Consider the following 15,097-nt stretch of genomic DNA (forward strand, 5'->3'; position numbering starts at 1 on the left):
AAACTTGATACTTTAATAGATTGAGGTGGCCAACATCACGTTTAAAGCAAGTCAAGAACCTAGCAAGAATGCTTTCTACATGTGTACTCCTTACCTATAAATTCACATAGCAGGACATGATAACAACACATCTCATGAATCTTCTGACCATTAAATTGAATGGATAGATAGAGTTTAGTTTATATACTTGCATTTTCCCCATATTCAATAGCTGAGATTCCATCTCAGAAATGTGCAAATAGGAAACCACAACTAAATGGAATGAGTGAAAATGAAAAATGAGTAATGCAGACAGTCAAATGTTGGTTCTTCATCATTGTCCTGGATTGAAATAAAGGTCAGAGAGATAGAAATCTCTCTAATATATTTGCTTAAGGGTCCAATGTGAAGTGAGATTAGGCAATTTTTATCTTATTGGCATGGGATGATAGCACAAACTCTGTATAATATGGGGCATCAAATTGGCAAACCCATAGAAAGTCCACAAAAAGGAGCATGCCAATGTGATTCCACAAATTATGGATAATTTTTTTGCTCGCAGTTTAGGGTGTTCTTCTAAGGTCATTGTCGACACACATTGAACATTTACTTGCAGTCTAACAATATTGTAGCCGACTAGAACCTTCATGACACAAGACGTTGGATTTCCAAAATGAAAATGATTTCCATTCCTCAGCACTAAAACACTCATGTTAAGGAAAACAAAATTCACACAATCAAGTGGAAAATGGAGATCACCTTTACCTCAGACACCAGGCTGATAGTAGCTAAGCAAAGGGACTCCAACTTGTCATCACCCTATAATAACATGGCTCATACTGAGAACACAATACCTGAGAAACTGTAGGTGTGACCCCATGTTCTATCACCTTATTTAATTCTCCAGTCTTGGCTTTTATTGTGCTGTTCTGTTGTCTAGGCTGGTTTGTCTCTCTAGATATTTAAGTTGCAATTAACCACTAACAATCTCAATACAAGATGTAATACTAGATATCACATTCTCATGCAAGTCTTATATTCCCTTAGTTGCAAAACTGGGTCTCAATCTTTAACAAAAAAAAACATAAAGACCTGCGGATCATGAAAATCTGAAACAAAACAGAGCGCTATGGAGAAACACAGCAGATCTGGCAGTGCCTGTAGAGAGAAAATAGAGTTAACATTCTGACGAAAGGTCACTGGACTTGAAACATTCACTGCTTTTTTTTTCTCTACAGATGCTACCTGACCTGCTGTCTCTCTCGAACAATTTGTTTTATTTCTAAACCTACCACTATTAATCTGACTGTGAGAAGTTCATTTAGCAACAGATTTTAAATGAGACAAGAAAATGGCTTTATCAAGGACACCGGATGCCTGTTCAATGTCCTTAAAACCTCCACTCTAATTAAACTGTGTCAAATATGCCAACTGCAGCTATATTGTTTACCACACAACAATATTATTTTAAATGTACCTAACCATAATGCAAAACTACACAGGGTTTGCATGGAAGTAACCTACAGTGTTACTGTACAGGATTTTTAGAAATTTGACTGTATTTTACATTTGCTGTCAGTTTTCTTTAGGAATTCCAGGCCAATACTGTATGTAAAACTATAGAATTTTCGCTTGCCGCGGTATAGTAGTTCTGTAAGCCCTGGATAAAGAAGAGCTAAGTTAAAATACTGAGTAAACCAGACACTGTCCACTTAAAAACCACCTCTAAAAATCCAAAATCCATTAACATCTTATTTTGCATAACCAAACTGTGCATTTTAAAAAGTGCAGAGAAAATCACCCACACATTAAGGGCATGGCTGAGTACTTACATTGTGTGCACAAAAACACACTTTCTATAATTACAAACACAGACAGATTTTAAGTTCCTGCTTTTCTCATTTTCCCTCCCTCTCATTATGTTGACTCAGATAAATAAACAACTGTTAGCATCTACACCTGCACCAGAATACTACGAATGTCAGCTCATTCCAGAAAAAGATACTTTTTTTTTCGATGCTGCAACTTCCTTTACCACTGGAAGAACGGTTCGTTTTTTTTGTCACATGAAATAAAAACTAAAATCTAAGCCACGTGACAACTGGCCACAGACTCCTCAGACACAGAGAATGAATTGTGCCACTACCAAATTATATGGGGATTTATAAGAGGGGAGGGGAGTAATGTTGAAGCACTGGGTTGATATGATCTCTTGGCTGAAAAAAAATGTTGCTGGCAGCTCAATGCTATTCAGTCCATGGCATACGGATTGGCTGCTGGGCTCCCAGAGTGTTGACTGAGTGATCCGTGATTTCAGTCCACGTGCTTCATTGTGCATACTTAAAATGTCAGGATTAATTAGATGTTTTCCCCTCTTTTTTGGTTTGGTGAATAATCATGCCTTGAGTTGGTGCCACTGAGCCACAGCATGTCGCGGCCGCCCAATCATATCCTTCCAATGCTTGACTTCTCCAGGCCCACTCTTCCAAGACAAGTATATCTGAGGAGAGAAAATGACATGCATCAAGTTGACATTGTTAAACAGCAAGTAATTTGTTAATATTTTTAAGTTTGATCCCCATTTTCTGATAACATAGCTAAACATCTGTGCAACCTACATTCCTTCTACTTAAGGAAAGAGTTGGGCAAACACCATTGATGTTTCTTGATTAGAGAAAGTGCCAATGGTATTTAGTATCTGTTACAGATTCTCTTAAGCTGCCTTCCACTACAGAAATACGAGACCATTTGTCAATTTCTATGATAAAGAATCAGTAAAAAGTGGACAAATACATTCAAAGGCAGCTACTCACACTCAATATGTTCACTTTGTGGAGGGAAAGCATTATTTAGTTCTAATCTTTTACTGTAGATGTTGTACTCAGGAATTAATAACAAAGTGGGTAACATGTGATAGTATGACAGATGAGAATTTAATGGATGATATACACCAAGTTAGTCCATTTGGTAAAATGGTAGTCAGCGTTGCACCCAACTTGGGGCCAGGCTTTATGCATTTTGACATGAAAATACAAAAATTTCCAAAGAGTCATCTTTGAACTCAAAACAATAACTCTGTTTCTCTTTCCAGGGATGTTACCAGACCTGCTGAGTGTCTCCAGCATTGACAATTTTAATTTGAGATTTTCAACATCCGCAGTATTTTGATTTTATTTGAGTGTTTAATTCATTGTTACTTACCTTCCAGGTATGCCCACTTTGAAGAAGTTCTGCCCTTCTCTGACAGGATTTCCATTTTTACGTTTCTTCTGTTTCCCTCCTAATATCTGCCACATCTCCTTCCTCCATGACTCTCTCTGGCTCCACCTTACACAAAGTGGATACCAACTGAAATTCCACCCATTCACTTTTTGAATCCATCCAGGATTACAAATACCTCTGAGATGAGTAACAGTCCTCAGCCAGCATTTCCTGCTGCATCCTGAGATCCAAATTCAGTGCTATCTGCCATCACATGCACACTCTTGACCCATCACTTCATCAGCATTACCTCAAAGTTGTCCTGATTCTCTGTTCCATGTCATTCCATGTCTCGTTAGAAGCTTTAACAAGAAACCTTTTCTTTTCCTTTTGGCTCCAAAATATCTCAGCCCTTCTGGATTCTTTATCCCCTTTGCCTTCCTCTCTTATATGTTGAATATTCTGTGCTCACCCAACAACTTATTTTTATCCTTTTAAACTTCCACCTCAATAGATTTTGGCCACAACTTGATGCTGAACTCTTCTTCCATCACGTTTGCCACTGCATCCATTTCTCTGGACAGAATTCTGCTCCATGGTCTCTTTCACCCTCCCTCTAGCCTCTTCACTTCATTATGATCATTAAAAGGACACAAACTACATTAATTTCTCTGCTTCTCTCACCGACTCTTAACTGGTATCTCTCTGAACTTCTTGCACTCCAACCTCTCACGTCTAACCCTGACTTTGTTACCAAACATACCTTGCAAGGCTGAGCATCAGTTCCCATACATTTCTTCCTATGACCCTACCGCTGAATATCAAGTAGTTGTTTCCAGGACTGTGACTGATCTCACTCTATCCTTCTTTCCCAGAATGAGAACAGGGTTCCCCTTGTCCTCACTTTCCACCCCATCAGTCTCTGCCTTGAAGGAATCATCCTCAACCATTTCTGTCACCTCCAACAGAGTGCCTCCACCAAACATATCTTCCCCTTTCTTCCACTGATGGTTCCCTCCTAACACTTTCACCCACCCAAGGAATTGCAGAATTGGTGAGGCTTGCCCTTTTACCTCCTCACAGCCCCAAACACAACTTGCACACCTTTCAATCCAGCCTACTATCCTCGTTGGAACACTTTAACTCTGTCTGTTAGAATGACCCGAGTTTGCTTGCCATTTCATTAAATCGTCTTGTTCCCATGCCAATATTTCTATCCTAGGCCTACGGCCATGTTCCAACAAAGTTCAACACAAGCTGGAGGAACAATATTTCATTTTCCGCTGAGGCACCTTGAAAACTTCAGAACTCAACATTGAGTTCAACATCTTCAGAGTAGGAACACTGTCCTTCAGTTTGATTGCTCATATAATCCCCCTTCCCTCATCCATGTGTCATGTTTGTGCCTTGTTGGCTTTGCTGTCAGTCAGCAGTACTGACCTCTTTTCTCCTTTTCAAAACTATTCACAGCTATTTTATAACTCATTCACTCCTTTACCACCATTAGCACACCCACTGTCTTTTGCTCTGGGCACTTTCATCATCTGTTCCACTTGCTCCTCTTTCTCATTTGTTAACAGCATGAAAACCATAATTTCCAGTTCCTTCTGTTCTAACGAAGAGTCCTATCAGACTCAAAACATTAACTCTGAAACCTGCCAGGTTTCTCCAGCAATTTCTGTTCATACTTTATATATATTACATGAAAACATGCTTTTGCTAAATCATCACATCAACAATATTTCCATACAGCATATCCCTCTTTTCTCAATAAACCAAAGGTTGACCTTTAGAAAATAACATTATTTTAAAAACCAAACAAGTACCGATAAGGATTTTCTTCAATCCTATGTACAGGCTTCTAATCTCACATACTTTTAATTGGAAAGCCATAATTTCCTGTCAATCTTGGAGTTCCATCATCTCCTAACTGCCTGCTCTCACGCTCTCTCTTTCAATTAAGGGATTTTAATATTGTTGTGAATGCTTGGAGCCTAGCTTCCACACTGAGTCAGAAGATTGTGGGTTCCAAGCATTAACATAATCTGTACAAGTGCTTTATGAGGTGCTATTTGAGGCTTTTGCCTTCTCGTGTGGTACTATTAAATGAAAAGCAAAGCATCACTCCCAGTTCTCTGGCCAACAATTACCCTCAACTAATATTACTGAAATGGATCTTAGAGACATTATGCTGTAACTTTCTCATATGGTGTTGCTTAAGAGGAGAGGGTAGTACATCTGTTTTAGGGATAATTGAAATGTATTGGTGATAGTGGATGGGAGGCTGTCATGGACAACACTGACGAATTTGCAGGTGACAAATGCATCAGAGTTTCAATGGCAGATGAATTAAGGCAGAGGTAGATGTAGAATTATGCATTTTTGTACAGGTTCAGAAGCTCAGATAGGATGATAAGTTTGCAAATAGACCAGTTTAGCCAAAGACAGTAGCAGGAGAGGGGATGTTCTTCTCGATGTTGAACTTGAGTTAATGGTGGCTCATTGAAGACCTGGCTTGTAGTGTGACAGAGGCAATGGAGAGGAGGAGTGAGATAGTAGAGAGGTAGAGCTCAACTTCATCAATGCACACGTCGAAGATTATTCATTTCTTTGAATTATCTCATAAAGGGGCAGCGAATAACTAAAGGACAGATCCCTAGAAGTCTCCAGAGGTAACAGTGAGGGGATGGATACAAAAGTTTATAGCAACTTCTTTGGCTCCAATGGTGTAGGTACACAATGCAACTAACCATGGGACAAAGTGAGGAGAACCTCACTATGTTGAAGGACAGATGGTCAACAAGATGAAAGTCTATAGAAAGCCAAGGAGAAAATGCATTGTCACCAGTGATCTGAAACTCTTTTTGGTTTTTTAACAGGATCTCACTGGAGAGCTATAAATACAGTGTCATCAAACAATGTTTTTAAATGATGATAAGACAGGGATTTTTTGTTTGATAATGGGGTGATGGAAGTGCTTTTTGATTCTAGAGACTGTATTCAGTTCCCATGTTCGTTTGGAGTCTTGGTATTAATGTCCTCCACAGTCTATAATGTTGCTATTTATAACCAAAAAATCTACAAATTAAATGGACTATTAAACTGGTTCAGGACATCAGTGGCTATCTCACTGTCAGGCTAAGAAATAGCTCATTGGATAAACTTACCACCTGTGAGAAGTGAATCTTGAAACACTATTGTAATCTTGTAATAGATTACATCAATTAGTATTTTGTACAAACCTTTCCAATAACATCATTCCTGCTCAGTTTGTCTTTGTCCATCACAGTAATGATGATAGTTGTCTCTCGCAATATCTCTGTCGGTACATCAAACACGAAACTCTCATTGAAGATGGGGTTTAAACACCTCTTCATCACAACTGTCTTTTTCTTCTCCACTTTCTTATCCTTGTACATGAGCCAAACTTTGACGTATGGATCTGCAAGGAAGACCAACCACAAAGGACACAAAAAAAATTGGTCCAAAATATTTATCAAGATAATGGGCAATAATATAGCATCTCTATTCAGTGTTAATGTTATAGCAACACTAACATGAAAAATCCAACACCATAATTCCAAACAAACTCAGCTGTAAACTCCGAGACCTATGTCTCGGCTTGACCCCTTCCTCTGTAATTGGATCCTCGACTTCCTGACCCACAGACCGCAACAAGTAAGAATAGTCAACAATTCCTTCACCATACTCCTCAAAACCAGTGCCCCACAAGCCTATGTAGTCAGTCCCCTACTATACACACAACTGTGTGGCAAAATTCTGTCCCAACTCTATTTACAGGTTTGCTGACAACACCATCATTATGGGTTGGATCTCAAACAACAATGAAACACAATACAGGATTCAATCCATCAAAGTCAGCAAAACGAAGGAGCTGGTCATTGGCTTCAGGAAGCAGAGTGGACAGCACTCCCCAGTCTACATCAGTGGTGCTGAAGTGGAGATGGTCAAGAAAGCACAACAACATCTCTATGTCCTCAGCATGTCCGCAAAGACTCTTAGCAATTTTTATAGATGCACCATTGAAAACATCCTATCTGAATGCATCACAGTGTGATATGGCAATTGCTCTTAAGACTACAGAGAGTCATGAACACAGCCCAATCCATCTCGGAAGCCAGGTTTCCAGCGGTTGACTCCATCTATACTTCCAGCTGCCTCAGGAAAGCAACCAACAGAATTAAAGACCCCTCCCTCCCCGGGATATAAAAGTTTACCTACAGGTTCAAGAACAGCTTCTTCCCTGCTGTTATCAGACTTTTTAACGGACCTCTCAAATGTTAATTTTGACCTCTTTCTCTGTGACTGTAATGCCGAATCCTGCACTCTGTTCGGTTACCCTGATGTACTTTGTATGAAAACTTCAAAAACCAGTAAGCTTGGCACACCAACCAACAAGGTCAACCACAACCCGAGCTACAGAAATTGAATAATCTGCCTGTAAAGCATGCAAAACAACACTTTTCACTGTATCTCAGTACATAGTTCTGACTGATGTTTTTCTGTCATAAGATGGATAACTTTTTGTTTGGTAAAAGCATTAAAGGTTTGAAGAAGGTGCGTGGATAAAGCTCAGATGTAGGTCTGCCATGTTCATAAAATCATAGAATCCCTACAGTGTAGAAACAGGCCCTTCAGCCCAACAAGTCCACACCGACCCACAAAGCATCCCCCAACCCACCTAATCTACACATCCCTGAACACTACGGGCAATTTAGCATAGCCAATCCATCTAGCCTGCACATCTTTGGACTGTGGGAGGAAACTTGAGCACCCAGAGGAAATCCACACAGACAGTCGCCCGAGGGTGGAATTGAACCCGGGTCCCTGGCGCTGTGAAGCAGCAGTGCTAGCCACTGTGCCGTGTTCTAAGTGAATTTTTAGGGCGAGGGGCTCAATGGCCTAATCCTGTTCCTCTGTTGTTGAAGCAGGAGTATTTCCCCATTTCCACTCTATCTGAACTAGTGCCACCTCCCATTTACTTTCATTTCTTGTGCTTTAGCCTTATTGCTGCCCTAACCCTCAAAACAATCCATTCTATCATATCGTAGTGACAGTGCAAGAGAAACCTTACTGCAGTTAGATGGTTCGTACTTCATCCAACTGAGTTGGACGTGAACTATTTGTCTCAACGATGAGAAAATATTTACCTTTATCAACTATACACATTTACTTGAAATATCCCTTTAATTCTAATAAATTGCTTGCTGCATTATAATGCATTGAAGCAGATTTGACAAACATAAATCAGATGAGCTAGCCCCTGTTTCTGCAGTGCTTATGTAAAATATGGTGATCCATTATCATCCCGCCAGTCTCTGATAATACAGAAACGAAGTGAGTGCTGGAATCAGAAGGCTGCCCACCCCTCAGAAAAAGACAATTAATAATTAGGCTTGTTTTAAAAAAAAAATCCAATTGATTACAATGTTTCAGCACCCACTCCACATTTTTACAATTTTCATAGGAAAAGCTTTGAGAGTGAGTTTCATCAGGTGTGAGGAGGTGGTGTGAGAGCAGATGAAATGGCATGCAAATGTCACCATTGCTGCATGTAGCAGCAGAAAGCATTGCACTGTTAGTAGATTTTATTTGTTCAGCTTTTATAGGGTGATGTAACAATTAAGGGGAAGGGGGAGAAATAGGGGAAGGAGGCCTTTAATCAGTGGCTGGAACAGACTCCTGCATCTTGGCCTCCCCTTTCTCCCAGTGGACATCCTGCCCTGAATGGCTAATTGGATGTGGAAATCCCTTTCCAACACTAGCTGGCTGGAATTCCTGGCAGCTGGGCTTTAATTAACTTAATTCATCAAGAGGCAGGATGGGAGCAAGCCAGCTACATGCTTCCTGATCCTTGTTTCTCACCATTGGAAACTGTAAAATTCAATCCAAAGAACACAGACCATAAACCTTATTGGCAAGTACATCCTCTGAACCTATACTGGTGATGAAGGGTTGAAATTGAGCTCATCTTATAGTACAGCATACAACAATTGTTCTCAATGGACCAATACATTCTACTTCCTATTCAAGTTAATACATAATGCACAATGTAAATATGTTTGCACCCACCTGATGTACCTCCTATGTCCATGGCTTTCAGATTCCTTGCCTTTATAATGTTCACAGTGATTGTATTGGCAGTTGGGTTGTAGCATAATGACAAGAGAAGCTCTCCTCGACTCCCCTGAAATAACAAAGAGCCAAGTTATTTCTGTACTTCTAAATTTTCTATAGTACAAAGCCTTCTTGAAAGTAATTAAACATTTATCCAGGCATCCAGGAACCATTACAATTCAATAGAAGCAATGCAATAGTCATCATTCTGTCATCAGCATCCTGAACCAAGTCTTGAATTTTGCTTCCAGTTGTACATAACGAGGGGGAAACAGTTACATTCTAAATTTCATGGAGATTTTATTTTCAAGCTGTTTATTACTATGGATACTACATATACAAAATTACATAAATAGTGATATCCAAGCTGAAAGACTGAAACAACTTTACTGTAATCAAGGCAATAATCTCACTGGCTCAATTACTGAATGAGATCTGCAACATGCACAAGCCAGCAAATATAGAACGTGAATAACAACACCTCTAATGTTAAAAGACTCCCTCAGAACTAAGCTGAACCATCAGCCTAGATTCTGAGCTGGAGTTCTATTGTGTCACTCAAAAGCAATTTCTGACCCAGACTATAATGTTACCAGCAGTCACAAATACTGTATGGAAGGGAATTTTATGGTGAGGAGAACAACATAGAAAGGGAATTTAATATGATTTTGTTACCAGAGAACCAACCAGAGGCAAAGTTTCTATAGATGCCTTGAGTTATTAAGAGTTTCATCGTGCAAATGAACTTTAAAACTACTTCAGTAGTTGAGAAAAAAAACTGAAGAAGGAGACAAAAAAAAGTAATAAACTAGTCACTCAATTGCTGGAAGTGATAGTACAAATGTTGGCAGTCCATAAAATTTAACCAATATTCACAGAATTGGACATGAAAACCATTTTGTAAAAGAAAAGTGTGTATATCTGGAATTTAGAAGAAATTACATACTTTGAAATTAACACATCAAAACAGTGCTTAGTTATGTTTACTGTCCAAGAACTGTTCTAAGTCAGAATGAAAGGCTTTCTGTGTCAGCAAAGGAGATTAAGTAAGTATAAGCTTCTTTTTTGTTGATCTTATTTCTGTAGTGAGTAATCTCTTATCTCCCCAGTGTCTGATCACGACTTACAAGGCAAAAGAAGGTGATAGAATACTCTCCACTTGCCTGGATGAGTGCAGCTCAAATAACACTCAGGAAGCTAGACACTACCCAGGACACAGCAGCCTGGAACCCCATTCACCACCTTCAACATTCATTCCTTAACCTCCGATGTGCAACGGCAGCACTGTATACCTTCCACAAGATGCTTTGCAGTAACACATCAAGGTTTTTTTTTAAAGAGATAACAAGGTGTAGAGCTGGATGAACACAGCAGCCCAAGCAGCATCCCCCTCGTCCTCCCGTACCACCCCATCAACCTCCGGATCCAACGCATCATCCTCCAACGCATCATCCTCCAACACTTCCGCCATTTGCAATCCGACCCCACCACCAAAGATATTTTTTCCCTCCCCACCCTTATCTGCTTTCAGGAGGGACCACTCTCTCTGTGACTCCCTTGTCCGCTCCACACTCCCCTCCAGCCCCACCACTCCCGGCACTTTTCCCTGCAACCGCAGGAAGTGCTACACCTACCCCTATACCTCCACCCTCACCCCCATCCCAGGCCCCAAGAAGACTTTCCACATCAAGCAGATGTTCACCTGCACATCTGCTAATGTGGTATACTGCATCCGCTGTACCCGTTGTGGCCTCCTCTACATCGGGGAAACCAAGCGGAGACTCGGGGACCGCTTTGCAGAACACCTGCGCTCAGTTCGCACTAAACAACTGCACCTCCCAGTCGCGAACCATTTCAACTCCCCCTCCCATTCCTCAGACGACATGTCCATCCTGGGCCTCCTGCAGTGCCACAACAATGCTACCCGAAGGTTGCAGGAACAGCAACTGCAACTCATATTCCACTTGGGAACCCTGCAGTCCAATGGTATCAGTGTGGACTTCACAAGCTTCAAAATCTCCCCTCCCCCTACCGCATCTCAAAACCAGCCCAGCTCGTCCCCGCCTCTCTAACCTGTCCTTCCTCCCACCTCAAGCCCCACCCCCATCTCCTACCTACTAACCTCATCCCGCCCCCTTGACCTGTCCGTCCTTCCTGGACTGACCTATCCCCTCCCTACCTCCCCACCTACACTCACCTCTACTGGCTCCCTCCCCGCCTCTTTGACCTGTCTGTCTCCTCTCCACCTATCTTCTCCTCTATCCATCTTCTATCCGCCTCCCCCTCTCTTCCCTATTTATTTCAGAACCCTGTTCCCCTCCCTCATTTCTGAAGAAAGGTCTAGGCCCGAAACATCAGCCTTCCTGCTCCTCTGATGCTGCTTGGCCTGCTGTGTTCATCCAGCTCTACACCTTGTTATCTCGGATTCTCCAGCATCTGCAGTTCCTACTATCTCTGAAACAAAGATTTCACTTTATCATCACTTTTCAAATCTGCCACCTCCACCACCTAGACATACAAGGGAAACAGATGCATAGAATCCCTATAATGTGGAAGCAGGCCATTCAGCCCATCGAGTCCACACCAACCCTCTGAAGAACATCCCACCCCATCCCTGCAACGCTGCACTTCCCACCGCTAATCCACCTAGCTTACACATCCCTGGATACTATGGGTAATGCAGCGTGGCCAATCCACCTAATATGAACATTTCTAGACTGCTGTGGGAGGAAACCAGAGCATCCAGAGGAAATCCACGCAGACACAGGGAGAATGTGCAGAGTCCACATAATCGCCCGACGCTGGAATCAAACCCGGCTCTTTGGCACTGTGAGGCAGCAGTGCTAACCACTGAGCCACCATGCCATATGGGAACACCATTACCTGCAGATTCCCCAAAAAGCCACACAGCATTCTAACTGTTCCTGGGTCAAAATCCCATCCTATGGGTGCACCTAACCGACAACAGACTTCAGCAGTTCAAAAAGACAGCTCATGAGCAGCTTCTCCAGGGCCATTAGTGATGAGCAATAAGTGCCCCCACCTAGTCAGTGACACCCATACCTCACACGCTAACAAAAAAGAATAATTATTGGTTAAGACACAGAGCACTCTTTAGAGCCATGTGATTGGGAGAGCTTATTTTAAGATTTTATCCAAACAATGTCACATCTGATAATACAGCACACCCTCAGTGCTTCACCAAGTTAAATATTCAAAGAATGATCAACAATAATTAGAATCATATAAGGAATCCTAACTAGGAACAAAACGAAACATTGTCGAGATACTTGGACACAAGGGTCTGGATTTTCAGAGTCATGCATCATGAACTTGGCAAGAACCCAGACCAATAAAAACATTATTCCAGCAGGGGTTCTGTTCTGAAATATGAAGTGAACTGACGACTTTGCTTGATTGACTTTCTCAAGGAGTTATAATCTGCTGTTCTTTCTGTGATCTCTTTTGTCAATACCTCAATGTTTGGAAGATTAACAGATATGTGATATCTGTTATTGCTAGTTTAATGGCCTGTCTGATTAACACAGTCCCTTCTTTTTTAAAGATGATTTGTGAATTGGTGTTTTAATCTCTCTCAGCAGTTCCTTGCCAGTGTTATTAAAAGTCCCATTGGTTCGATACATAGACAGTAATGGGTGAAAAGGCATGGAATGGGCATGAACCAGATGACTTACCACAGGCAGTATGAAAGGCTTTGAGGAGTAACATAATAACATGAGTTGGCTGAGGGAGCATGAAGGATAAAAGGCTAAAATCTTCAGAAACTACTGGGATGCAGTCCCAGAACTGAGGCTGGCATTCAAATTAGACCATCTCTGCAATTGCCCATTCCTGTAGCTATCAACACTCCAGGGTTGGCAGGCATGACTTCATACTGTACCTACAGTTCAGAACACATTATGTTTAATGTTTAACTTTTTAAATAAGGTTTGCCAACTCAGAACATTTCCTTACTTGAGCTACCAAATTCTGGCCTAATACAACTGCTTGAACTCCAAAGTTCTAAGAATGTTATTAGTGGAACGCAAAAGTCAACTCTAAGATGAAACTGGATTTTTTTAGGCCCCAAAAAGAATAGCACAGTTTTTTCTTAGAAATTCTATTCATACTAATGCATTTTTCTTCTTACCATCACAAATCTTATTGCTAACCTCACTTCAAGTGATAATGGTAACTGGGGGAGGGCATAATATTGAGATTAGTACCAGTTAATATTTACTTAGAAGGATTGGAAAATAACCTTTTGACTTCAAGAATGACATTTTACGTGTCGTTATATGGCCTCAATAGTACAACAAGTAAAAGTGGTTCAACAGAAGACTGGACTAGCATATAAGTACAAATTTGCATGTCAACCAGAGTGCCACAAATACAACCATCCATTCTAAAGTCATGAGACATGATGATCTCAAACGAGGAGCAGGAGTGATTGATGTCCTCTGCCATTTTTACAGCATCTGTGTCTAAAAATATTCTCACTTTTCTGTTCACTTTCCACCTCAAAAGTTTGAACTGTAATTTTCAAAATTTGATCTCTGAGTTGAATTCGTGGCAGGCGATGAGTGTCTCATCAGCAGTCAGTGTAGAAGAAATATTTTTAAAGTATGTTAGCTAAAAAGCAGCATTTATCAGTCCACCAAGGATTATTTCAGAGTTGTATACCATATACTTTTCCCTTCTAGACTGAAAAGCTTGACAGAAAGTGATGAAACATATAGCAGGGTGAAGATGGTACCATTTGCTTTCATCTTTAATACTTTTTACCTGTCATCATCAAGATTTTGTTGGTTATTAATCTGCGCAAGCTTTGAGAATTGTACTTGGAAAAATCACTATTCAATGCACTGAACAGTTCATAACACAATGTGAATCATATGAAATTATTTTGATGTTAAATAAAAATTGTGTTCATTCATTAAACTAAGTTAGTCAATCAACTTTAACATGTGTGTTCTCGATTGATTAGGATATGGAATGCACTGCTTGGTTCAATTGAGGCATTCAAGAGGCTATTGGACGATGATTTGGATAGAAATGAGGTGCAAGAGTATGGAGAAAAAGCAGGAGATTGCCAGTAGGTAATGATGTTCTATTGTATAGCCAGTGCAGATATAGTGGTAACCTTCTGCACCGTAAAATACCATGTGTATTTCTGTGACTTTTCTTTAATTCTCCATGGGATATCTGTGTTGCTCGCAAAACCAGTTCTTGAATAAAAAATGACACCGAGTAGTAACCATACAATGTATCTATACAAACATAAGACAACACATCAAGCTCATTTTGTGTAGAATCTGACAACACATGAGGTAGCTGTTTGGCTTGTTACACCTGTATTAGCTCTTTCAGAGACATATCCAATTCAGTCCCAAACCCCAGCTTTTACCCTATAACTCTGAAAATTAGTACCATTCAAGTACCACTCTTAGAGGTAGTGCATTCCAGGTCTTAACAACAGCAGTGAAGAAGTTCCTCTAATCTCTTTGCCAATTATATTAAATCTATAATCATCTTAATGAAGGAATGGTTTCTCCTTAGTTGCTCTAACAAAATCCCCGACAACTTGGGGAAAAAAATGATCTCAGTGTCTCCAAATACCCAAATGCCCTGAGCTTTAGGACCAGACTGAAAACCTTCTCTGTACCCTCACAGGACTTTGATATCCACTCTAAATTATGGTTTCCAGAAGTATGCACAATACTCTATTTGAGGCTCAGTGATCAACAAAAGTTTAACATGAGCTTGAGATAACAAGGTG

General features: G+C 40.6%; 1 protein-coding gene across 2 annotated transcripts in view; it reads right to left on the bottom strand.

Annotated features, from left to right (window-relative positions):
- Positions 1-1,189: 1,189 nt before the first annotated feature.
- Positions 1,190-15,097, bottom strand: part of syt7a (synaptotagmin VIIa) — a 614,610-nt gene continuing 600,702 nt past the window's right edge. For both annotated transcript variants that reach the window (XM_048607228.1, XM_048607227.1), the window contains 3 exons: positions 9,274-9,388; positions 6,423-6,622; positions 1,190-2,479 (listed from right to left, as the gene is read on the bottom strand). In XM_048607228.1, coding sequence (XP_048463185.1) covers positions 2,375-2,479; positions 6,423-6,622; positions 9,274-9,388 — 420 coding nt within the window. In that variant the 3' untranslated portion in view covers positions 1,190-2,374. The remainder of the gene's footprint in view (positions 2,480-6,422; positions 6,623-9,273; positions 9,389-15,097) is intronic.

This window comes from Rhincodon typus, chromosome 17, assembly GCF_021869965.1.
Source record: "Rhincodon typus isolate 14 chromosome 17, sRhiTyp1.1, whole genome shotgun sequence".
NCBI classification, from domain to species: Eukaryota; Metazoa; Chordata; class Chondrichthyes; order Orectolobiformes; family Rhincodontidae; genus Rhincodon; species Rhincodon typus.